Source organism: Palaemon carinicauda, chromosome 41 (genome assembly GCF_036898095.1).
Source record: "Palaemon carinicauda isolate YSFRI2023 chromosome 41, ASM3689809v2, whole genome shotgun sequence".
Classification (NCBI taxonomy): Eukaryota; Metazoa; Arthropoda; class Malacostraca; order Decapoda; family Palaemonidae; genus Palaemon; species Palaemon carinicauda.
The window spans coordinates 22,662,569-22,689,339 of record NC_090765.1 but is presented as its reverse complement, the minus strand read 5'-3'; the positions used below and the strand labels follow the sequence as shown (position 1 = coordinate 22,689,339).

General features: G+C 40.4%; 1 protein-coding gene across 3 annotated transcripts in view; it reads right to left on the bottom strand.

The window, feature by feature from the left end:
* Nucleotides 1–26,771, bottom strand: part of LOC137632323 (atrial natriuretic peptide-converting enzyme-like) — a 229,331-nt gene that overhangs the window by 173,978 nt on the left and 28,582 nt on the right. For 2 of the 3 annotated variants that reach the window (XM_068364244.1, XM_068364247.1), the window contains exon 4: nt 16,628–16,741. The exons of the other annotated variant lie outside the window; for it this stretch is intronic. In XM_068364244.1, the coding sequence (XP_068220345.1) occupies nt 16,628–16,741 (114 nt within the window). The remainder of the gene's footprint in view (nt 1–16,627; nt 16,742–26,771) is intronic. 3 annotated transcript variants of the gene reach the window in all.

Genomic DNA, 26,771 nt, shown 5'->3' with positions numbered 1-26,771 from the left:
CAGAGTAATGATTCATTTAGATGTTTATTTGTCGGAAAATGTGCCTTGATGGTTTGCCTAGTACGTGGCTGAATTTTTTTTTTTCTGAAATGCCGTATATTAGAATGTTGGCCATTTTTCCGCGAGTGCCCCTTTTTATTTGTTTTGCATTTTTTTGCTTAGTCATGTTACCGTAAGGAATTGGCAAGTAGTGTCGCAAAACTTGTATTTTTTTAGTGTTGGAAAGTGTTTCTAGATGATCTGGCTACCCATGCCTATCTTTATTTTTAGCCAGATATGGCGTATATATAGGTATGTGTTCGATTTTCCTGCGATTGCCACTTTTTCGTTTTTTCCCATTTCTTTCAAAATGACTACGTACTAAGGAACTATCACAGAGTAATGATTCCTCTAGATGTTTATTTGTCGGAAAATTTTGTTTACTTCTTTTTTGATTGAATATCATCAAATTTTTTTAGCTAAAATATTATATTGTTTTACATTTTTTTTTTCGATTTTATTTCCCTTCAAAAAAAATTTTTTGGGTCAGAATTTTAATTTTATAGTCGTAAAATAATCGACAATTATCCAGCAACCCACCATACAATTTTTATGCATATCCAAGAATAATTAGATTAGTAAATAACACCTTGAAATTGACATACCCTTCCTACATTTCAAGTGGCAGATTAGGGAGTTTGAGTCAGTGTGGTTGGCGGCCATTTTGTGGACATATCCGAAGCGTCAGTTGCCCTATCTATATATATTCTTGGTCCCTATAGAATTTGTGATATTTTGGTATATTTTTACCTGCATAAATATCATATTATATATTAAATATATGTATTTTTTACGAAATTTCTAAGTACTCAAAAAATTACCTTTAGATATGGCCCCTGATATAAATGTAATTTACAAAATAATGAAGATTTTTTTACATATTTCTATTTTAGGATAACATATGTTTATTCCCTAAAAAAATTAGCCACTTCCTATTTCATTTGGGTACCCCAAAAAATTCATGAAATTTGGACAAATTTTTTTGGCCAAAAAAAGTTACCCTTTTTTCTCATTTCAGATCTTCACCTCCATGGGTCTGACTTTATCCAAAATACATCAAGATGTGTCCTAAACATTCAAGAATCAATTCCTAAAAGGATTTATGTATATATGTAAACTTTTTTTTTATGAATTTTTATGTAAGGTCTTTTTTTCTACTTAATTTTTTAAAATATTTATAATAAATAGTTTTTCTGCAGATGAGTAGTATTTATCTTTACAGTTGTTTTAAGCATTCATTGAAGTTTTTTTTGGCAAAAGAAAAAAGGAGGTTACTGCAAAAACTGATTTTTCAAGAATTTTTTTTGGCGTCGGGGTCGCGCGCGTCCGAGTATATCATAAAGGGGTGTCCGAGGAGCGTACCTATCCAGGGTTAAAAGGCAAGTCAGTTTCTGAGGAGTGGACAACCTCGGAGCCACTGCTCTGCATACTATAGGGCTTTCTAACTTCTTGATAGCCTATCACATCCAAGCACAGGGAAAGGGAAGGTGAATTAATTAGATCAGAGTTCCTAAGAATTGTAGCATTTCTAGGGGACAGCTGTCTGGAGCATTTTGCTAAGACAGCATCACACCTCTTCAGAACAAAATTTCCACAAAGGACATCATTTTGGTGGAGGAGGAACTCTATGGCATTTACGCCAGATCTTGAGAGTTCCTTGAACGGTTCCCTCCCGGACTCATTCTAAAGGTTCCTCAAAATGGCAAAGCGAATGTACCCCAGACCAGTGGTCTATCCATGAGTGGGTCTGAATGGCTGACATAGTGGCTACCTCTATGTTTGCCAATTTTGATCTTGAAATCATGGCTGGTAAGTTTGGTAGTCTTTCTGGCAGAACTGAAGGAACTAAGTTGGCCACATCTGGATCAATGGGAAGAGGGCTCTGAAAGGTCCCAGGGTTAACAAAACAATGTCTCTGGCGCAGTAAAGTCAATGGCAGAAGTTTTGATGATCTAATCGTGCTTAACGAGTTTTCATCAGCAAAAACTTGTGTTCAAAAACTCAAGTGTGTCTTTTGTCCGTTGTTTGATTGGAAAGGGTTGCATCAAATTTAAGTCTGGGGCTCTGAGATCATGGGAAGGTATCGTCAATGCCATAGGATCTGTTAGTGGTCTGCGCTAAGGCAAGCTCATGTAAACCTCTTAAATGGCAGATTAGTCTCATGATCTTAATGAAATGAGAGGCTTTCGAGATCAATACCAGGGCCTTAAGGAGAGGGGAACATCAGCAAAGTGTGTACTGACGTGCACCAGAAGGTTTTCCGGGGAGTCATTATCCCAGTGAGAATGTTTTGTCTACTTCTCTCTTGTAGTAAGAGTGTTCATCTCTATATCCTGATCAGGAAGCGAGGAGTGGAAGTCTCTCTCGGAACTCATTTTACGAGGCGAGAGAGTTCTCAGTACTCAGCCATCATGAATGAATACAGTGAGGACCACATTTACGTCATCTGCCAATCCGTTCTTCTACATCCAATGGGGGAGTGATCCTTAGGAAGGGGGGATATTTTCCATGCCCCTTAACCGCTTCCTGTACTTGTAAAGACTTTCCTGAAAAAGAATAGCAATCCGAAGAACTCTTATCCTGACAATCATGATCGTCAGACTGAGTGTAAGAATGGGGTCTATCTAGATGATTAATGGGTTTGTCTCTAGCATAAGACACAGGTTTCTTATTTGCATTGGGTGAAGTTTCATCTATCTGGTTCCTGGCCGAAAATTTATAAAACTCTGAGCCTATGTGGAAATGCTGTGCAGTAGTACTCCCTCTAACAACAGGTGGGCATATACTTACATTCGTCTTAGCATCATTATGATGCAGAGGAACATTCGACCACGTCAAGATGGCAGCTCGTTCATCGACGTCATAACGCCTAAGGGTGACAACTTGCTTGGATCTGTTGGCTTGCCTAGACAACAGGGGGAGTAGTTTCATGCACAGAGAAGGTGGCGAGTACAGTGACATCATGTTTGGATATGTCAGCACGTTCATACAAATGAATCTGAAAGTTCCTCTAGACTGTATTCTTAGAAGAATTTCTCGGAATACTAGGAATTGTTACACGTGGCTTTTCAGCTTTAGTAAGCTTGGAAGAAGAAACCTGTTTGGAGCATGGAGGTATTGCCAACTATGGTGGGGCGGACACCGGAAAACAGTCTGACCACTCTCAAAGTAGACAGATGATAAATTTCTCGACTCGTTCCGGGCACTCTTTAGAGAAGTTTTCTGCTGAGGACCCATAGATGTATGAGGCAAGCCTTTCTCATTGATACGAATTGGAAACTGGTAATCAGAATCCTCCAATGAGGCTCCCTTGGTACGAGGGGATATAGCAGGCTTAACTCTAAGGTCCTTTCGAGAATGAGGAAATGCTTTCAGTGTTCTGATATGAGAAACTTCTACTATCATTAATATAATTATTATTACTACCTAGGCTACAACAATTGGAAAAGAAAGACGCTATAATCCCAAGGGCTCCAACAGGGAAAAATAGCCCAGTGAAGAAAGGAAATGAGGAAATAAATAAACGATATAAGAAGTACAGTAATGAAAAATTAAAATAAAATATTTTAAAAACATTAACAATATTAAAAGATATTTGATATATAAACTATAAAAGGACTCATGAAAGCCTGTTCAACTTGAAAATATTTGTTGCGATTTTGAACTTTTGAAGTTCTACTGATTCAACTACCCGATTAAGAAGATCATTCCACAACTTGGTCACAGATGGAATAAAACTTCTAGAATACTATGTAGTATTGAGCCTCATGATGGAGAAGGCATGACTATTAGAATTTACAGCATACCTAGTTATACGAAGAGAATGGAACTGTCCGGAAAGATCTGAATGTTAAGGATGGTCAGATTTATAAAAAATCTTATGCAACATGAATGACAGTGCCAGAGAGTAATACTTAGATCAGGAATAAGAAATTTAATAGACCGGAAGTTCCTATCCAACAAACTAAGATGAGAATCAGCAGCCGAAGACCAGACAGGAAAACAATACTTGAAACAGGGTAAAATGAACTTCAGAATAGTTTGATCACCGAAAATCTTGAAACTTTCTCAAAAAGCCAATTTTTTGTGCAATTGAAGAAGACACAGACCTTGTGTGTTTCTCAAAGGTAAATTTGCTGTCGGGATTCACACCTAAAATTCTAAAATTTATACAAAGTTAAAATATTATCTATGCTGAGATCCAAATGTTAAGGGCCACAGTCCTTGACCTACTTACAATCATACTTTGAGTTTTGTTAGGATTCAACTTCATACCCCATACAGTAATTTGCACCATGCACTAATTTTAGCTAGATCTCTATTAAAAGATTCAGTAGCCCCAGATCTACATTCAGGAGATGGAATTCATGCAGAGAGAGTAGCATCATCTGCATATGCAACAAGCTTGTTTTCTAGACCAAACCACGTTTATATAGATTTTTGCAATCTATTAATTAAAAATTCAATAATGGTGCTAAGAAATGAACCACCCGCTCTTAAATGTTTGAATTTGAAAACGAGGGCCTCATGATTAACACGGTCGAAGGCAGCACTAAAATTGAGGCCAAGCATACGAACTTCCTGACCAGAATCAAGGGCTTTCTGTACAGCATTGGAGATTGTAAGAAGAGCATCACATGCTCCAAGGCCTTTACAAAAATCAAATTGCAAACTACGGAACAGATGATTACCTTCAGCAAAACTATTAAGACTTTTTGCCAAAAGACGTTCAAAAACTTTAGATAATATGGGAGCTATGGAAACTGGGGGGTAATTGGTTGGATTTGAGCAACCCACAAACACATTTACATAGTGGAGTAACATTACCAATTCTCCAAAAAGTGCTAAAAGCTCCTCTTCTTGCTAAACATTTTATCTGCATAGTTTGACAAATTTAAATCCACATTCAGCACACTCGTGAGAAGTGAGGGGGATCTAGACATAACACCATGATCTGTTATAAAAGCATCAAGTGATGAATTGCAGCTTACTTGCCATAGCCAGAGGATCCGTGATAAGAACAGGATGAAATTCATAATGCATATTATTAACACTACAACGTTGATGAAATGATGGCCATTGTCATCCATGACAAACTTCAGAGGGCTCCTGACATGAAGAACCAAGTGGGGGGCTAGTTCATCGCCGAACCTACCTTATGCTTCTTCTCAATGCTAGCAGATGACAAAGGAAGAAAACGATCTCTCTTGGCTAGCTTCTTTCAGCAAGAATGATATCTATCCCACTGGGAGGATGACCACTCCATACAATACTCACATGGTGATTCCACCAAACATCTTTCTCCTCTACATGGCGGACATACCGGGTGAGGATCCATTTCTATCTGGCTCATGAAGGTACCACAAGGCCGACCATTACAGCCAGAGCAGGAACGCATCACATTCAACATAGTTGAAAGGCACATACTCTTAACACGCAAATAATGAATAAGCAAGTGACAAGGAATGTCAAAAACACAAAAACATTAGCACTAAAAGGGCGAAGAGTAGGCAATGCGGTCGTCTGATAATAGGAGGGAAGGCAGGCTTGTCCGACTACCCCCACGGCCTGAAGCGTTATGAGTAACAAGCGAGATGCCTCATGGACAGCAGTTGCCTAGCAATGCAACTTGATGTAATCTACCAATTTTTTATTGTCTGGCCATAGAAAATGAAACCGAAAGCAACCCTGTTAAATGACTCTGAAGTTTGTATCCACATAGGAATAAACTATGTTTTAATTTCTGGAAGACACCTTGGCTGAGGTTTAGAAGACACCTTGGCTGAGGTCTTACCATTGGCAATATTTAACCTAACATGATTTCCTGCTTATTTCTTTAGAGGATCATGATAAATGGAATTTTACAGTTGTCTTTTTTTCATGTCCTTTAGATCTAATAGATGGGGGGATGGTGGACCTCAACTTGAATTTTTTATTGATTTAAGCTGTTTTCTGGATGATATAAAACATCAACACAGAACACCATACCTAATTGATGTCATAATTTTCCTGTTTGCGTTTGTTGTGGAAGGGAAGCAAGAGAGAAGAGGTGGTGAGCTACAAAGATTTTTGCCCCTCCCCCTCTACGGGAGTACCTGGTAAATTGGTTTTAAGTAGAACCTCCATCAAATAAGGCAAGGATACAACCTGAGTGAGTTTTGTAATATAGTTTGTATTGGGGAACAAAGTTTGTACAGAGATGGGCAATGTCATAGTGTCAATACACCATGACAAAGCCTATGGAGGCAATATGCTAGCTTTGTCATGAAGCATTTTGTCATTAGATGCTGTATTTCTTTTTCTCGAACTACTGGCAGTACTAGGTGAGACTGGTGTCTCATGTGGCAAATTTCCTATTGATTTTAATGGCTTTGCTTGGTTACTTGATTTCTTTAGTAATATGTTAGCATGTCCCACGCTTATGTGTTCTACATTGGATTTTTAAAGGCAGATTCTTCCAACTTACAACAGATCACAGCTTCTCTCCGTGGATTTATGATTCGAGTTGCAGCACAAATATCTGGCTTCAAATAAACACTCCATGGTAAGATTTTTAGCAAATGAAAAACATTTTTTTTTCATTTTGGCAAACTTTAAAAGAATATCCAAATTTAAAACAATTACAACATTACAGTGGCTTCTGTTTGAAAGGTCTAACTTTAATTTTTTCATATTATATAATATGGAAAGATACATCAACATCCTAGAAAGTAAGGATATTTATTGATGGTCCTGAGTCTGTATGCAATTTCCATACTATTAAAGAAGACATGGCTAATATTTCCTGTTCTTTAAATTTTTACAGGTCTCTATTCAAAACAACTCCCCTTCCATAGCTAAGATTTAGGTGGGGTTTGACATCTAAAGTATTATCATCACTACTTGTCTTTAGGTTAGACAGCATTACAGATGGTGAGCATGATTTGACATGGATAAGGTAACATTTTTTCCAAAATGATATATTTCATTTTCGAAAAATAGTGATGTTCTTCTAACAATCTCCAATGCTGTAGAGAAAGCCATTGATTGTGGTCAGGAAGTTCGTATGCTTGGCCTTGATTTTAGTGCTGCCTTTGACCGTGATAATCATGAGGCCCTCGTTTTCAAACTCAAACATTTGGGAGTGGGTGGATTGTTTCTTAGCATCATTATTGAATTTTTAAGTAATAGATCGCAGAGATCTATCTACACATGTGGTTTGGTCTAGAAAACCAAGCTTGTTGCATATGCAGATGATGCTATGCTCTTTGCATCAATTCCATCTCCTGAATGTAGATCTGGAGTTGCTGAATCCTTCAAGAGAAGTAGCTAAAATTAGTGCATGGTGCAAATTATGGGGTATGAAGTTGAATCCTAACAAAACACAAAATATGATTGTAAGTAGGTCAAGGACAGTGGCTCCTCAACATTTGGATCTCAGCATTGATAATGTTTCCTTAACTTTGTATGAATTTTAAAATTTTAGGTGTGATTCTTGACAGCAAATTTTCCTTTCAGAAACACATTAGGTCTATATCTTCTTCAATTGCACAAAAAATTGGCTTATTGAGAAAGTCTTTAAAGATTTTTGGAGATCAAGCTATTCTGAAGAAGCGTTTTAATTCTTTCATTTTACCTTGTTTCAAGTATTGTTTCCCTGTCTGGTCTTCAGCTGCTGATTCTCATCTTAATTTGTTGGACAGGAACTTACAGTCTTATTAAATTTCTTATTCCTGATCTAGGTATTAATCTCTGGCAAAGTCATTCAAATACTTCATTATGCATGTTGCATAATATTCTTTATAATTCTGACCATCCTTAACATTCAGATCTATCCTTAACATTCAGATCTTTCCAGACAGTTCCATCCTCTTTGTATTACTAGGTATGCAGTTAATTCTAATAGTCATGCCTTCTCCATCATGAGGCTCAATACTACAAAGTACTCTAGAAGTTTTATTCCAGCTGTGACAAAGTTGTGGAATGACCTTCCTAATCGGGTAGTTGAATCAGTAGAACTTCAAAAGTTCACTCGCAACAAATATTTTTATGTTGAACAGGCTTTCATAAGTCCTTTTTCTGGGTCGACCTGTGATGGCCGGAGAAAAGGGTCCTTCTTTACACTTTTCTGATATAAATCTTGTTGTGAAATGACCCTCCTAATCGGGTAGTTGAATCAGTAGAACTTCAAAAGTTCAAACTCGCAACAAATATTTTCAAGTTGAACAGGCTTTCATAAGTCCATTTCTGGGCTCGAACCTGTGCCGCCCAGTGAATAAGCTCCATTTAGCACTTATTCTTAGGTAATTTACTGCTAAATATACCAGAGAAAAAATGTAAAGGAGTGCTAGGTTAACTAGCTCGCTCACCTATTAGTGTCGGTATAAAATTGGGCGTATAATCCAGAGGTCCCGCACTATTTAGATTCATCCACGACAAAGACCCCAATAGAGGAGAGCCGTTCAACCTCACTCGGCACCACTAACTCTGCATCCGCTCAGAACCCAACTCCTTTTAGCACGCCTGTGTTGTAACCCGCTTTTTTGTTGTGCTCTCATATTTCGCTTTTTTCCACTGGATTATGGCTTCTTCGTCGGTTTCCCAGGAGACACCGTCTAAGTTAAGTACCAAGCTATGTTTTGCTGTGTTTTGAGCATTCTAGATCGTTTAATATTTAATTTATAGGAGTTTATTCTCTTCGTTCATACCGATCTTGCTCGACTTCGCTTACAGTTGGTACTCCTGTTTTGAGAGCTTTTAGTTTCACTCGCGGTGTTACTATGTGTATTATTTTTATTATTATTTAAATGTTATTTGTTATTGTGGATATTCATTATTTAGCGTTTAGAACCCTCGTGGTTCATTTTTAGGGCCGATATCAGTTACGTATCGTTATGGCTTGCCGACCTTCGTTACTAGGCGGCAATTTTATTTTAGAAGTCATCAGGTGTGTCCTTTGTGATTTATTTATTATGTTGCATGCCTTGCCCTAAATTTTTTATGTGTATATTTATATGATTGTCAACGCTATTACTATTATAATGAATATTTGTGCTATTACTCCGTGTGATCTGTCTGGTTGGGGATCGTCAGTTGGTAGCCCTACTGCTCCGTATCACGTGATCCTCCCCCAAGTTCCCCCTCTCGCTAGGTGGGCGGCTAGGCTTCTCTCCCCCCTCCCCTAGGGGACCGTTGCCTTCCCTCCTTTTAGAGGGGGTAGTTCAGTGTTTATGGACTTTGTCCTCCGGGTGTCCCGGCGGGTTCGTCTCTGTCTAGACGGTTGGCCACCGGTCAACAGAGTTGGATCCCGGTGCACCCTATTTTATATTCACTTATCACACTTTTATGATGTTATACGAAACCCTCCGGGTTCGGTTGGCGGTTCTTATCTACAGTTCCGCCCCCCTATTAATTTATAACAATTCCTATGATTATATATGATTATATATATGACAGATTACTATCTCGGAGTTCCTATATGAATTGGTTTATGGATATACTTTTATTTCCCGGCCCGGGGCTTAACCCCGCCCCGGGAAATCAGACACTATGTGTCTTAATCCTTTGTTGTATCCTTTTTATGCTCCCGGCTCGACCGGAATGGATAACTATACTCTCGTCTTAAGTTAGACTTATGTTTAGGCCCGGGTCCTCCGGACCCGCCCCTACTTAAGAGTATTACAGTTAAGTTCTAGTCTTAAGTTAGACTTATGTTAGTCCCGGGTCCTCCGGACCCGCCCCTACTTAAGAGAATTGCAGTTTCTCATATACTATTCTTTTTATAGATGGTGCATTGTCAGACGACGGCCTGTGCGGCTGTTCTGCATCAGCCTTGTGGGCATACCGTATGTCGGTCTCACGCCCTCTGCGGGGTTCAGCTGGAGGACATCGTGGTCTGGCACCCTGATAACTGCATGGTCTGTTTGACCTCATCACCACCCTTGGATCTGACTCGGTGAGTCCTGTTGGCTATATTGCCTTCTTATTTATCTTACCTTTTTTGGTATACATACACTATTTAGTAAGATTTCTATGGTCTTGAAGGACCACTGGGAGTCTGCCTTTTTATAATTCCCACTATTATTTCAGGCATCCCCGGAGCAAAAGTCTGCGGCTCGGGCCACACTGAAAGTGTGGGTTGGTGGTTTTGCCCGAAACGTGAAATCCAAGTAGCCTTACGTCTTATCCGAAGACTTTTGTGCCATGGTCTACCCTAACGCCAAGTCTTCAGCCGCTGTGGCTAGGCATGTTGCAGCTCCCATCATTGCCCACATTGATGCCACCATAGCGGGGTTTATTGATCAAGATCAAGATCCGTCGGATGCCCCCGGAGATCTGGAAGACAATGTTGCTTCCATGAACCTGGACGTCGAACCCATGTTATTGGATGATCCGGACGCAGGTAGGGTGGTAAGTGAGGCAGGTGCTACCGGCGCTGAGATTCCTATCCTCAGTCCCGCTCTTTCTTCTTCTTCTGATCGCTCTTCCTTTCATGGTTTTTCTGGGGACCGTGATTCGTCTCAACGATCACACCCGGTTCCCCCCAAGGATAAGTCTACATCGAGAACCTTACCTAAAGCTCGTAAGCCTCACAAGGCTTCCCATAGTTCTAAGCTGAATACAAACCCGTCATCTAAGGCTTCCGGCTCCTCCTCTAAGTCTCACGACCCGGGAGTACAATCCGCCACTCCTGCTCCTAGCCCGGGCCTTTCCGAATCAGCCATGCTTCGCATTGTGTCGGAGATGCAAGCTAAGTTGGAGTCGGAAATGCAGGCCAAGATGGACACGATGTTCTCTAACATCGGTCAGAGACTTGGGGCATTAGAGCAAGGTGCTCCGGAGCGAGTCCAAAGCTCTCTCATCCCGGATGCCTCTAAGCTCCCGCCGTTTTCCAAGAATAATCCTTGGCGCATGGCTCTTCATTCTCCGTTCTCAGACGGAATGTTAACTTTGGAAGGTCTTGGCACTCGTCCTCTAGAGGACTTTGAATTCTTTCCTCCTGGTCTGGCATTTCCATTTCATGGTTATGCCAGGCTTACCGAGGAAGCTCTGGTTCGGCTAGATAAGGTCCCCAAAGAGACCGTCATCTTCCCAAAAGAACAAGCCCAATCTGTTTGGGCTAGGTTCTTGAACGACATCGGTTGCACCAACACCATGTTGACGCCGTATAAGAGTTCCTTCACAATGTTTTTAATGGATAAAAACACCGTGACTCCATGCGTCAATAAGGTAGCAGAGCTTGCTTTTCAATATGCTCTGGAGGAGAAGCCCTTGCCTCCCATCCGAGAGGTGGATCCGATCTCCCTCCTTCTTCCTTCTGGCATTGAGTGTTGGGACAATGTCCATACAACTTTTACCTCTGGCAAGCTATCAGCGGACTGTGCCTCAGTTATGTTTAGCGAGCGGCTTCCCCGTCTCCCGGAATCCCTCATTAAACAGGAGTATGATTCCCGCCTACGTGCTGGCCAAACTCTGAACTTGGCCACCTCCACGGAGTCGATAGCCTTGACTTATGATACTGAGAGTATCTTTAAGTCTCTCAATAAGGCTACGTTGCAGTCATTGTATTATGATCTTTATGACTTCGCTATTGCCAAACGTAGGTGTCGCAAGCACGTCCTGGCTGAGGCGACTATTAGGCACGAGCCTAATAAGCTTATCCGGTCCTCCTGCTGGGGTTCAAATCTCTTCCCTGAGGACCTTGTGGAGGAAGTCTTGGCTGAGGCCACTAGAGTCAATCAGAGCCTTAAAGCCCGTTGGGGTTTGACTCCTAAACGGAAATATGACCCCGCAAATTACCAAGCCCGGGGTAGGAAGAAGCTCCGCCCATATACCTCCACCCAGTTCAGGCAACAGCAGAGTAGTTCATCCAATTTCCGACTGCCTCTTCCTCCATCTCCCGTTGCTCCTGCGCAGCCTTCTACCTCTCAGGCTCCTTCGGATGACTATGTCACCGTTCTGCTCCCTAAGAGCCAGCTTTCCGGTGCCTCCACCACCTCTCCTGCCTTTAACCAGTCTTATGAGGCTCATAGCTCTTCCCAGAGTTATAACAGAGGTAGAGGCTACCACCGTGGTTCAAACCAGAACAGGGGTAGAGGAAAATCTTTTCGCAAGGGAAAGAACTTCCGAGGCGGACGTGGAGGCAACTCCTCAAGCCAATACTGAGGTGCAGCAGGTAGGGGGGAGGCTTTATGCCTTCCGCAACAAATGGAGGTTCAGTCCCTGGGCTTTCAGTATCATCTCCAAGGGACTGGGGTGGAGTTGGATTCAAGGGCCTCCTCCTCCGAACAAATTTCATCAACATTCCACTCCGGACCTAGTCGAATTCGTCCAGGATCTGTTACAAAAGAACGCCATACAAGAAACGAAACACCTGAAGTTTCAGGGTCGGCTGTTCAGTGTCCCGAAGAAGGATTCGGACAAGAGAAGAGTGATTCTAGACCTATCCCTTCTCAACTTGTCCATTCAATGCGACAAGTTTCGAATGCTTACCGTCTCGCAGGTGCGGACCTTACTTCCCCGTGGGGCCGTCACCACCTCTATCGATCTTACAGACGCCTATTATCACGTCCCGATAGCGAGACACTTCCGTCCGTATCTAGGCTTCCGCCTAGGGGACAAAAATTACTCCTTCAAGGTGATGCCTTTCGGGCTCAACATCGCCCCAAGGATCTTCACAAAGTTAGCAGAAGTCGCTGTTCAGGAACTCAGAAATCAGGGGATTCAAGTAGTAGCCTATCTGGACGACTGGCTCATTTGGTCAGACACCTCCCAAAATTGCCTAAAAGCCACTCACAGAGTCATCCAATATCTTCAATCTCTAGGCTTCCAGATCAACTTCAAGAAGTCCCGTCTTCTTCCGAAATCAAAGTTCCATTGGCTCGGCCTGCAATGGGACCTTATATCTCATTCTCTGTGTCTTCCCAAACCCAAGAGGTTAGAGATTGCGAGGAACACCAAACACTTTCTCAAAGACAAAGTAAGTTCCAGACGACTCCAAGAGAGGATTCTGGGGTCCCTTCAATTTGCCTCAGTGACGGATCTACTTCTGAAGGCAAAATTGAAAGATATCAACCGTATCTGGCGTTCGAGGGCGAACCGGAAGCTCCGGGACAGGAAAGTCCGCCTTCCTCCCATTCTACGGGAGAGACTTCTTCCTTGGACAAGAGCCAACAATCTGGCAAAGTCAGTTCCCCTTCGGTTTCCGCCTCCGAAGCTAACCATTCACACGGACACATCCCTATCAGGTTGGGGCGGCTATTCTCAGCTCAGGAAAGTTCAAGGTCTTTGGTCTCCCTTATTCCGCCAATTTCACATCAATGTGCTGGAGGCCATGGCAGTTCTTCTAACCCTGAAACGTCTCGCTCCACCCAAGAGACAACACCTTCGTCTGGTCCTCGACAGCGAAGTGGTGGTCCGCTGCCTCAACAGAGGCGGGTCAAAATCAGGGCCCCTGAACCATGTTCTGGTAGCCATATTCTCCCTAGCAGCCTCGAACCGTTGGCATCTTTCAGCTGTCCACCTGGCGGGAGTCCGGAACGTAGTGGCAGACGCCTTGTCCCGGACCTCCCCTCTAGAATCGGAATGGTCACTCGATCTAAAGTCATTCCGGTGGATTCTCTCTCGGGTTCCCGGTCTCCAAGTGGACCTCTTCGCCACGGAGTCCAACCACAAATTGAGAGTATATGTGGCTCCCAATCTAGACCCTCAGGCTTACGCCACAGACGCCATGTCACAGAATTGGGACATCTGGGAAAGGATTTATCTCTTTCCCCCGGTGAACCTTTTACTGAAAGTCCTAGACAAACTGAGATCCTTCAAGGGACAAGTAGCCTTGGTCGCACCCAATTGGCCCAAGAGCAACTGGTATCCTCTCCTGCGAGAGTTGAGACTATATCCTCACCCGATACCCAATCCGGTTCTGTCTCAGATAGTACAAACACGCGTTGTGTACGCTTTCTCAAACATTCAGAGCGCCCTAACTTTATGGACTTCATGAAGTTTGCGGCCATGCATGGTGCCAATATTGATCCTCAAAACACCTTGTTTCTAGAATCAGATAAACGGGATTCCACCATCCGCCAATATGATTCTGCAGTTAAAAAGTTGGCAAAATTTTTGATGGACTCAGACGTGCACTGTATGAACTTGAACCTTACAGTCACTTTCTTTAGAACTTTATTAGAATCAGGTCTGGCAGCCAATACTATCACCACTATTAAATCTGCTTTGAAAAAGATCTTCCTAGTAGGTTTTAACATAGACTTAACCGACTCTTTGTTAGCTTCAATTCCGAAAGCTTGTGCCAGACTGAAACCGGTTACTCGTCCTACCCCGGTGACCTGGTTCCTTAATGATGTACTCAAATTGGCTTCTGATACCATTAACAGTTCTTGTGGTTACATTCCCCTTCTCAGGAAAACACTTTTCCTGGTGAGCTTGGCTTCCGGGGCAAGAATTTCTGAACTGGCAGCCTTGTCAAGAGACCCGGGTCATATTGAGTTCCTTCCTTCGGGAGAGGTCCTTCTTTCGCCTAACAAATTCTTTTTGGCTAAGAACGAAGACCCTCAGAACAGATGGTCCTCCTGGAAAATTGTTCCCCTCACGCAAGATCCGTCTCTGTGCCCTGTTGCTACTCTTAGGTCTTATTTATCCCGGACCTCCTCTAACTCCTCGGGGCCTCTATTCGTTAGAGAACAAGGTGGTACCATTACCATTAAAGGGATCAGGCAACAAATTTTGTATTTTATTAAACAAGCTAGCCCTGGCTCTTTTCCTCTTGCACATGATATCAGAGCGGTTGCTACTTCGGTGAACTTTTTTCACCACATGAATTTTACGGACCTTTCCAGGTATACAGGGTGGAAATCACCGTCAGTGTTCAAGAAACACTACCTTAAACATTTGGAAGCCCTAAAATTTTCTACAGTAGCTGCAGGGAGCGTAGTTACTCCCAGGTAACTCACATGTTAATTCCCTGTCACTTTATCTCTCCCCCTTACCTGCCTCATTTATACCCTATTTGTATTCGTTGGTTTCGCACCTGAGTACTATTATTATATTTGTAAATCTTTAACTCCTGAGTATCTGTATATATTATCACTCACGGCATTATTATACCTTACCTTGTTTGTCAGTTGTTCTACCAAGTGGATTTATGTTCCTTTTAAGACACCCTTATAATTGTTTTTTGGCACTCATCTCTGATTAAAGCATCTTGTATGTTCCTTACGCTTATGTTTTTCCTTTATTTTGCAAGTTTGGTGACATTTCTCTTGCATAGATTCACTGGGCGGCACAGGTTCGAGCCCAGAAAAGGGATTTTGACGTAGGAAAAATCTATTTCTGGGCGAGGGACCTGTGCCGCCCAGTGAACCCTCCCAGCTCCTCTCCCTTGGAGTCCCCAAACTTTGGGTGCTAAGGAGTTGGGTTCTGAGCGGATGCAGAGTTGGTGGTGCCGAGTGAGGTTGAACGGCTCTCCTCTATTGGGGTCTTTGTCGTGGATGAATCTAAATAGTGCGGGACCTCTGGATTAAAGTCCAATTTTATACCGACACCAATAGGTGAGCGAGCTAGTTAACCTAGCACTCCTTTACATTTTTTCTCTGGTATATTTAGCAGTAAATTACCTAAGAATAAGTGCTAAATGGAGCTTATCCACTGGGCGGCACAGGTCCCTCGCCCAGAAATAGATTTTTCCTACGTCAAAATCCCTTTTATAGTTTATATATCACATATTTGTTTTAATATTGTTAATGTTTTTAAAATATCCTATTTTAATTTTTCATTCTTCTTATATCGTTTACTTCCCCACTTCCTTTCTTCACTGGGCTATTTTTCCCTGTTGGAGCCCTTGGGCTTATAGCATCTTGCTTTTCCAAGGATTGTAGCTTAGCTAGTAATAATAATAATAATAATAATAATAATAATAATAATAATAATAATAATAATAATAGAAGTTTCTCATATCAGAACTCTGAAAGCATTTTCTCATTCTTGAAAGGACCTTAGAGTTCAGCCTGCTATATCCCCTCGTACCAAGGGAGCCTCATTGTGTTACATTGTGTTATGAAGTATGTGTCTCAGATGTACACATTCAAACCAAGTTACCGTAATACTCTAAATTCATCCTTGATATTCTGTTTTTTCTTTTTATTGTGTCATCTTATCTACACCTTTCTAATTCAAAGAAGCTCAATCTGAGGGGTAAAGAATGGAAATTTCTAGATTACCCTATACCTTCAAGTTAGAAAAGATGTAAATAGTAGCAACCTTTTCTTAAAAACATAACCAAGTTGTCATCTCTTAGTCCATAATGTTCAAATGTGATACACAAGGTCATATAACAAGATGATTATTTAAATATAATAGAAATGAGACCCACAATCATTTAATAGCCATTATTGTTAAAATGATTTACATTAATTTTCATAAGGCAAATATAATAAAATTCACTTAAAAACTTCATAACTATCACAAATATGTATGACCTATTTCCACTGTTCTTCTAAAGGTCACAAGCACTATGTGTAAGTAACAAAGAATAGCATTTATAATAGGCAAGATTTACACCATACTACATATTAAGCAAAACAAGAGTCATACATACCACAGCCTTCTTCATCTTCATTATCTGGACAATCGCCGGAGCCATCACATCTCTGATCTGCACAAACGACTGTTCCCGATTTGCCACAAGTAAACAGATCATCTCCTTCACAACCTTCAGGGATTAACAGCGCGGTAAACTTTAAGCGCAAACGGTAATTTTAGGTGGGTGTGTACCTATATGTGTAGCCTATTTCAGGAAAGCTTATTACATACAATTGTATATTGTAGCAACCTTTATTTCAGAAGACTTAATATTTCCCTTGAGCTATGTCCTTACCACTTGTTTATAGTTTCTAAATATGGAGTGAGTACAGCATCATAATACAGTACTGTACTCTAGTAATAAATAAATATTTTGATTTTTAATGGGTTGCCCCCCAGCCATAACAAGATTGAATGAATTTACTGACAAAGAAAGACCAAACGATATTGCAGATTTCAACTACCCTCACATTCAGAAGAAAAGTTGATCACCCTTCTATAATGATGCATTTAATATTGAATATTGCACACTTCCAGAAAAACAAATTCAGACAAAATAGATGGAAGACAATAACAACAATTCAGCCGTTTCTAGTCCAACATATCCCTCAGGCATGTTCATTTTAGGTTAGAGGTTTGGACAGTTTTCCTCACCAAGCTTGTGGGTGCAGATAGGTGATGGTGGGAGATTTTTGTCTGGTTTCTCACAGCAAACCAACCTAGTATAGGTGGCCCTGACTAAGACACACTTTGCTTATCATGATAGCAACCCCTTTCACTACATTCAGTTCACAATAAATGCTGCAAGGAAACTTGAAAGGGTGCCAGCAGGAGTTCCTTAAACTGACACTAATTCAGCAGGAACTACTGGTACAAGTGATTAGACTTATTCCTAAAAGTTGGCCCCAGTCCAAAGTAAAAACTTCTGTTCCCATTTTTTACCATTCACATCCCAGTCTTTCTAGCATTCCCTCTTTCCCTTTTTATAGGCATATATTGTACATGACTGGGATTCATAAAGGTATTTTTTTTACAAATATTAAGAATAAAAGAGGATTAAATTTTCCACCCCACAGTTGTTAAGCTACTACATCAACATGGCAGCTTTTCAAATTCAGCACCATCCCTATAAATGACATATTGACGACTGGTTACATTATTTGTTTCATGCACTGCACCTTTACCTGACAATTTTTGCATTTTCTGGCTTTCTGCTAACCAGGATCTTAAACAAGGGTATTACAATGTTTTATATTACATTTCTGACAAGGAAGAAAATACCTTCAGGCTATAGGGGAAATTGTCTCAAGTCATTTTCACTAGATATTTAAAGGCACTATCCTCTAATTTCTCATAAAGATAGCCATTCTAAAATAAATCAAAATCTCTTGTAGGAAGCTTAGAATTTAAATTTTACATCTGACTGAAGTGCACTCTTTGGATCACATATTTTTTTTGAAGTTCAAGTCTTTTTGATAATTACTACATTGACTTGAAGTTAACCACTGAAATTAAAGAACTGAATTGGCAAATTACCAATAGCTCAGCACCTGGAAAGTTAGTTCCAAAGGGAAACACCAGTACTGAATTTGTATCTAATGGAAAATTATATGAACAAAGTTTGTTATAGAAATGGGTAACCACCTATTACTGGTTCTCTCAAATCTATATACAGTGATACCTCTGGATACGAAAGTTTCTGCTTACGAAAAATTCAGGATACGTTAAGCGATATGAAGATTTTTATGCCCCAGTATACGAAAACATTTTCAGGATACGAAAAGCTTGCGAGATCTCAACTCGTTGCTGAGAGTAATTTTAAAAAGTTTCAACTTTTTTGTTAATTAACTGTACCTTTTTTTTCAGGGTATCAACCCTTAATTTAGGTGTACAGGTAACAATACACCTTCACTGATCCGAACGCTTTACATACAGTACCGTAACTTTTATACAGTAGTAAAGAAAACGGACCGTTTTCTTAGGGCTTGGAGGGGATAACTAGGCTATAACGACATTTCTGGGGCAGCCTGTGATGGCCGGTGAAAAGTCCTTCTTTGTACCTTTTCTAATATAGATCTTCCAAATATACTAGAGAAAGATAAAAGCATGGAATGCAGAGGTTACAACCTTCGCGAGAACACCTTGTAAGTGTCGTGTATTTAACAAAGGCGTGCGAAAACCACTATTCACAGGCTGTCTTCCATTTAGATAATCCCTTCATCAATGGAGAGGGCCATGACGGGCCCTAAAGAACACAGTTGGACTACCCCACCGACACCTACCACGAGCGCTCTCTAGGACATCCTTCTGTTTTGGACTTGCCCGCAAAGTTGATAATTTTTTGCTCAGTGTTTTTCGAAGTGTTTGTCGTTAATTCAACATGACTGACGTTGCTACTTCACCTTTACCAATGTTAAGTACCATAGTTTGTTTTGACAGTTTATTGCAGTACCGGGCATTTGTTCTGTTTCCAGTATTGTGGATTTTAGTTTTGGAAACGATTGGCCTGCCTCGGTATCGGCAGCCATTTTGGGTTGTGTTCGCTTCAGTAAATTTTCAAGTTATTATTGCCCATCTGGTACTCTGTCATCTAGGTTATATCACTTACATTTTATGACCAATTTTATTATCATTATTTATTATTAGTTTTTACTAGGGTATTTATTTGCTAGCAAGTCCAATTTGGACCTACGAAGAATAGCGATTTATTCTTTATTATAGTTTTGTACTCGCCTCAGGAAGGTGCTCGATTTAGACTATATCTTTGTTAATTTGTTACGTTGTCGTTATTCTTCGTTCTTGGTTATTACAATTACTAAGAAAAAAGCAATCAATTTTATTATTTTTCTTATCATATTATTGTGTGATGTTGGTTTTTTATTATGTAACCTTGAGAGCGAGAGCATAGAGTGCTCGTTTTCTGTTCTACAGTTACGAGTTACCCCTTCTCTCGTTTTCTTTATTAGCTCGAGTAAGAGAGATGGATTTCCCGTTTTCCGTTTTTTTATGATCATGAGTTATTCCTACCTCCTCTTATTCTCCGAGTTGATGATATTACGCTTAATGATATACACGTTTTATTGATGTGGTTACTGTTAATAAAGCTAGCACTATTAATAGGTTACGTTAGTGTATGAGTCATTAATTGGAGTCGTTTTATGCCGACACCCTTAGCTCCGCCTTGAGTTATACTCCGCTATAATGGATACTCATTGGGTGAGAACTAGTCAGATATTTGGAGTGCAACGGTGAAATCCGGCACTCAGACTCCGGCTGAGGCCTTTTGCACACGAACCTTTGTCATGTTTGATCACAATTACACTATTACGGCCCCTTTTTTCATCAAATCTCCGGCTTCACTGGAGATAACACAGCCATTCAGAATTGAGGTTAATGTTATCGTACCGCTGACGGTCACGATATCACGATGACGGGCCTTTGTCACCGGATCTCCGGTACAAACAGAGATCAATCAGACGATCAGGACCGGAGTTAACAATGTGATACCGATGAAGTCTATAGTTTCATGTTACGTGGTTACTGGTTATTAATATAATTTCTTAACATATCAAGGTGTTAGCTACTACCGTACTGACACACAATTAAGATTTAATTGTTTTCTGTGGATTCATATGTCACTGATCAGAATCTCAAGGAACACCCAGACTTATGTCTTCTTTCTTTTACAGAAAGTCCGCTGCGCTGCCAAGGGCTGCTCCGCTGCCTTTACTGATCCCATGGGCCATGATCTATGCCGGTCCCATGCACATTGCGCCATATCCTTCTCTCGGGAACCGGGACAAGCCCCCCTACATGGTATGGTTTCTGGAGTCATGCATGCTCTGCTATGAGCTGTCATCCCTACTCCTGAGCAAGGAGGTAAGTTGGTTCTAGTTTGTTCCTGTTAATATCCTTTGCGAGGAATTAATTGGTCTTTATATATTTACATCGATTGTTGCTTCATCATTAATCCCCTCTCCTCTTTCAGGCTGATGATGAATCTCTCCGGGAGGCAAGAGCTACTCTCCGTCCTTGGGTGTCAGGTTTTGGGAGGAAAGCGGCGTCTGGCGCACCCTATCTCCTTGATGGAGACATGGCTTCTCGCCTATTCCCAGGCTCTACTACTGCAGCAGTTCCACCGGAGACAGCGACCCCGTTAATTGAGGCAGTTAGAGCAACCATTCTAACGGAGGAAGAGGTTTTAGTGACGGAGGACGAGCCCTTTCTAGATCTGGACGACGAACCCATGGATGAGCAGGTAGGTGGTGATGAGTTGGTGGACCCCCTTTCACCCCACACTCCTTCCTCTACTGCTTCCTTTCACGGCTTTGATAAACCTACGGCTTCTCCTCGAGGTCCCTCCGTTCCTGTACGACCCAAGGTGAAGCCACAACGTAACTTTAAGCCTTCAGCTTTGCCATTATCAGTGTCACCGGTCCCGGGACCCTCAAAGTATCCTGATGTTCATATTACTGTACCTAAAACCGTGACTCCTAAAACGTCGAAGTCCGCTAAGTCCAGAGCTTCGTTAGCGGATCGGGCTCGGGAGCCCGCTTTATCCGCCACCATGGTCAGGGATATTGTGAAAGAGCAGATACAACAGCATATACAACAACAGTCTAGGACAGACCAAGGAGCTATGACGGAGCTCAAAGATATGGTGGCGAGTCTGATCCGAAGATATGGTGGCGAGTCTGATCCGTTCCGGAACTCAGATGCCTCCTCCTTCAGCCCCAGACGCATCGAAGTTACCCCCTTTAGATAAAAACAACCCTTGGAGGTTTGCCTTACATGCTCCATATATAGATGGTGCCATAACTCTGGAGGGCATAGGCACCCGCCCTTTAGAGGACCTAGAATTTTACCCTCCGGGACTAGAATTCCCATTCAACGGCTTCATCCGTTTGAAAAAACATGCCTTGGTTAGGTTAGACAAGGTACCGAAGGAAACGGTAATATTTCCTAAAGAGCAGGCCCAAGCTCTCTGGGCCAGGACGTTGTTGGACTGGGGGTGCACTAATTCCAAGCTCACCCCACACAAAGGAGCCTACACCATATTTACAGCTTCTCCAGTTATTACCTTGCCTATTACAGATAAAGTGGCAGGTCTTACTTTTCAAGCTATCAAAGAAGGTTCTGCCATGCTGGCTCTTAAAGTGACGGACCCCACCTCCATGCTCATCCCGAGCACCGTTACTATCTGGGATGATGCCCCCTCTACTTTCACAGTAGGGAAGTTAGACCCAGACTGCGCCTCTAATCTGTTTTCCGAGAAGCTTTCCAAATTACTAGAAAATCTCAAGACTGAGTTTGAGGCATGGAATAGGTTAGCTAGGTCTCTCCACTCCATTACCTCCGTGGAGTCTCTAGCCTCGCTTTATCCGACCGAGACCTTGTTCCGGGTATTCACAAAGAACCTGTCTCTGTCCTTCCAAATCGACTTACACGAGTTTTGTTCAGCTCGGGTTAGTTGCAGGAAACACGTTCTATCTGAGGCCTCGATCAGGTATGAACCGAACAGACTGATAGCTTCCCCCTGCTGGGCTAAGAACCTTTTTCCTCAGGAGGTGGTGAACAAGGTTCTACAAGACGCTGAGAGAGCAAACCAAAATTTGTAAGCGAGGTGGGGCCTCACTGCCAAAAGGAGGGTTGAGGTTCAAAAGCAAACCTTCTTCAGGAAGAAACAGAGGTTTGCCCCTTACAAGACGAGCCGAGGTCACTACCATCAATAGTCGGTTACCCACTCGTCTTCACAGTCTCCCGCTGCTTCGTCGACTCTACAACCGAAGCACCCTCAACAGGTGGTCTACCTCAATGCTCCCCCAATGCTCTCAGTTTTGTATCTGTGTGCCGGTGAGTGATTACACTTTTGCGACCCTATAAATATCCTGATTTAACGCGGATAACAAAAGGCTATCGAGTGCAATATAGCTACAAGTTTTCGTGAATAGTCAGTGATTAGTTTGAGGTCAGAGAAGTGGGATAAAACGTCGGCATAGAATAGTTATCTTGTAAATTACTAAAAATCTAATCAAGATGGCTATGTACAACACGGGCAAGGCTTGGAGAGACATCGCTGGACTCAGCAAAAGTAAATTCCATGAGTTGGCGAAACAGGAGCTCGAGCGTCTGATAACAGAGGTCACTGGTAACGTCAACCAGTTTGACGGAAAAATATTCGCAGACATATTGAAACAATATGATCCAATAAACTGGAGCAAATCTGTGGAAATTCCAAAGAAGATCCAAGTGATAAAGAGACTTATAAAGAAAGTCTACATCAATCAACACATTCCATCAAAGAACAATAAGAAGTCCAATATGGTGAATATGCTGATTGATGCAATGGGAAAAAGAATGCCAAAATGGTGTAATACAAGTAAGATATGGTATTCCATTAATAATCCTCAACAATTGATTAGAAAATGTGATGCCTGTCATGTTCCAACACACCCCACATATGCTGAAATACAGCAAAAAATAAAAAATAAAGACACAAAGGTATTCTGCTCAACATGCTTAGTCTGGATAGAAAATATAATTAAGTCGAGACTAAATCTGCAAATAGTTGAAGATAAAGAAGAGGAAGAAGAAGAAACAGAAGAAGAAGAAGAAGAAAAAGAAGAAGAGAACAATGAACAGGATATGTGCAAGGATGCAGAAGAAATCATTGATATAACCTATGATGCCATCCAACAACATACTTATGAAGAAATAAACTACCAAATGGAAACAAATAATAGACCCAAGAGAGACTACCCGGACCTACATAATTTTAGGGAAGAGCAAGAACAAGAAAAAATAGAAAAGAAGGATATAGTCTGCAATATGCTGAAAAGAGGGAATTGCAGATTTGGCGAAAGATGCTACTACAAGCATCCAAAGATATGCCATAATTATGAAATATATGGTAAATGTGCGTATTTAGACGGATATGGAGACAAATGCAGAGATCTCCATCCAAAAATATACAAAAACCTAAAAGAAGGAAAAGGTTGCAGTTACAACAAAAAATGTCGATATATGCATCCTGCAACCATGAATGAAAGTAAGAAAACTCAGCAAACTGAAAAGAAAAATGAAAGCAAAAAAGAAACAAAAAAGCAGGCCGTGTATATACCGCGCTATGAACCAAGAGCCCCAAGATATGAGGCCTTTCAACCCAAACCTGCACATTTAGAGCCCAACTACAAAGAATGCATCTATAATGCCAGGGGTTGGTGCAGATATGGGGACAATTGCAGGTATACACACAAAAATAAATATGAAGGCGAAAGAGTAAATATAATAGAAAAGTTGGATTTTTTAATGGCAGAATTCCGGGAAATGAAGAAAAGAACATCATATCAGAACAGGAAGGAAGCATGGGAGAATCCATATTATTACCAATATTAAATAATGGGGATGAAACACAAACCATAATAGTGATGAATGCATAGGGTTTAGTCACGAGTAACTCTAAAAGGAAAATAGAGTTCTTAGAAGAACTAACCCAAATTGAAAAAATAGATATATTAAATATAAGTGAAACATGGTATTCCCAAGAGACTGGCAGCGATGACCAGATAAAGGGTTTCCAAACTTGTAGATCAGACAGAAAAAATAGGAATCAAGGGGGAACCGCAATATATGGAAGAGACATAAATCAAGGAAAAGTCTGTGAAAAATACAGCAACACAGAATGTGAATTGATTGCGGTAGAATTTGAATTTGAAAAACTAGTGAATATTGTAGTTTACAGACCCCCAAACACTAAGGAGTTAGACATAATAATAGAAAAAATAGATGATATATGTAGAAACCATAAAGACTGGAATATACTCCTATCCAGAGATTTTAACTTTCCTTTCGTGGATTGGAAAGAACGGATAGAAGAAAGTGGTTGTATGTATACATATAAAAAAGATAGTAATAGTAGCGCAGAAGATAAGAGGCAATTTGAAAAGCTTCAAGATATGCTATTAAAACATAATATGCAACAAATAAACCACATTCCAACAAGAAAGGAAAATGTCCTAGATCTAGTATTTGTGAATGAGGTGAATTATGTTAAAGAAATAATAGTGTATAACACGGGAATTTCAGACCACAATGTCATAGAATTGATAGTCCATTCCAAAGCAAGTGATCGCAGAATTAATAAAAGCACAAAACTTTGGGAAGGATATGGAAAATATAATTTTTACAGTAAGAATATAAAATGGTCAGAAATAAATGAAGAACTGAATAAAGAATGGAAAAATGTATTTGTAAGTGATAATATACAGGTAAATACGGACATACTGTACAAAATACTAGAGAAAATTGTTGAAAAATATGTACCGAAAAAAAAACAATAAACAAAAGACGTGCATACCAAGAGACAGAAGGATCTTATTTCAGAAAATTAGAAAGTGGAAGAAAAATCTTGTGGAAGAAAAATCTTTCAAAAGAAAAAAATGTGTGGAAAATGAGGGAAATAATATGTAAGATAGAAAATGCAGAACAAAAGATTACACAGTCGAAAGAAAATGAAAAAAGGGACTTAGAAGAAAGGACACTTCAAAATATAAAAAGAAACCCCAAAGTACTTCACTCCTATGCAAAAAAATGAATAAAGGGAGATTAGAAATAGGCCCTCTAAGAATTGAAGGACGGCTAACGAATGAAAAAAAGGAAATATGTAACATATTAGCAGAAAAATATAAGAGTGAGTTCACACCAAGAATTGCGAATGAGAATAATGAAACAGAAATGAGAGAAGAAAATGTTGAATATCTAACGGATATAGATATTAATGAAGCAGATATTGCCACGCCTATAAACGAAATTAAAAATGGATCGGCAGCCGGACCAGATGGAGTTCCAGCGATTTTGTTAAAAAAAACTGCAAACACTATCGCGAAGCTGCTTGCAATACTGCTAAGACATAGTGTAGATATGAGCGAGATATATGTTAAACATAAATTAGCTTATATAACCCCTATCTTCAAAAGTGGATCAAGACTAGAGGCTAGCAATTATAGACCTGTTAGTCTAACATCACATATTATGAAAGTGTATGAGAGGGTAATAAAAAAGAAAATAATGAACCATTTGGTTAAAAATAATTTGTTTAATATGGGTCAACACGGTTTCGTGCCTGGAAAAAGTACACAGACCCAACTGATAGCACACTATGAAAACATATAGAAAAATATGATAAATGAAAAAGACACAGATGTGATCTATCTAGATTTTGCAAAAGCCTTTGACAAGGTAGACCATAACATATTGGAAAAAAATGAGAAAGTATAATATTGTGGGAAAGATAGGAAAATGGGTAAAAGAATTCCTGCAAAACATAAAACAGATAGTGGTTGCAAATGACGAGAAATCAGATGAAGCCCAGGTAATATCTGGTGTGCCACAAGGTACGGTATTAGCTGCACTGCTGTTTGTTATTATGATCTCAGACATAGACTGTGATGTTGAAAACTCCGTAGTGAGAAGTTTCGCCGATGACACAAGAATAAGTAGAGAAATTACTTGTGATGAAGATAGGAACTCACTACAAAGAGATCTAAACAAAATATATGAATGGGCGGAGATAAATAGGATGGTATTTAACTCCGATAAATTCGAATCAATAAATTATGGAAACAGAGAAGGAATGGTATATGCATACAAGGGACCTAATAATGAGACAATCACAAACAAGGAAGCAATTAAAGACCTTGGTGTAATGTTAAATAGGAATATGTTATGCAACTACCAAATAGCAACACTGTTGGCTAAATGTAAAGCAAAAATGGGAATGTTATTCAGACACTTTAAAACAAGGAAAGCTGAACACATGATTATGCTTTACAAAACCTATGTACGTAGTACACTCGAGTACTGCAATGTGATATGGTACCCACACTACCAAAAGGATATTGCGCAAATATCCTATACTGCTAGAATAGAAGAAGTTAAGGACCTTGACTACTGGGAAAGACTGAAATTTTTAAAACTATACAGTCTAGAAAGGAGAAGAGAACGCTACATGATAATACAAGCATGGAAGCAAATCGAGGGAATCACTGAAAACATCATGGAGCTAAAAATATCAGAAAGAGCAAGCCGAGGTAGATTAATAGTGCCAAAAAATATACCAGGTAAACTAAGAAAGGCGCACAGGACATTAATCCACTACACAC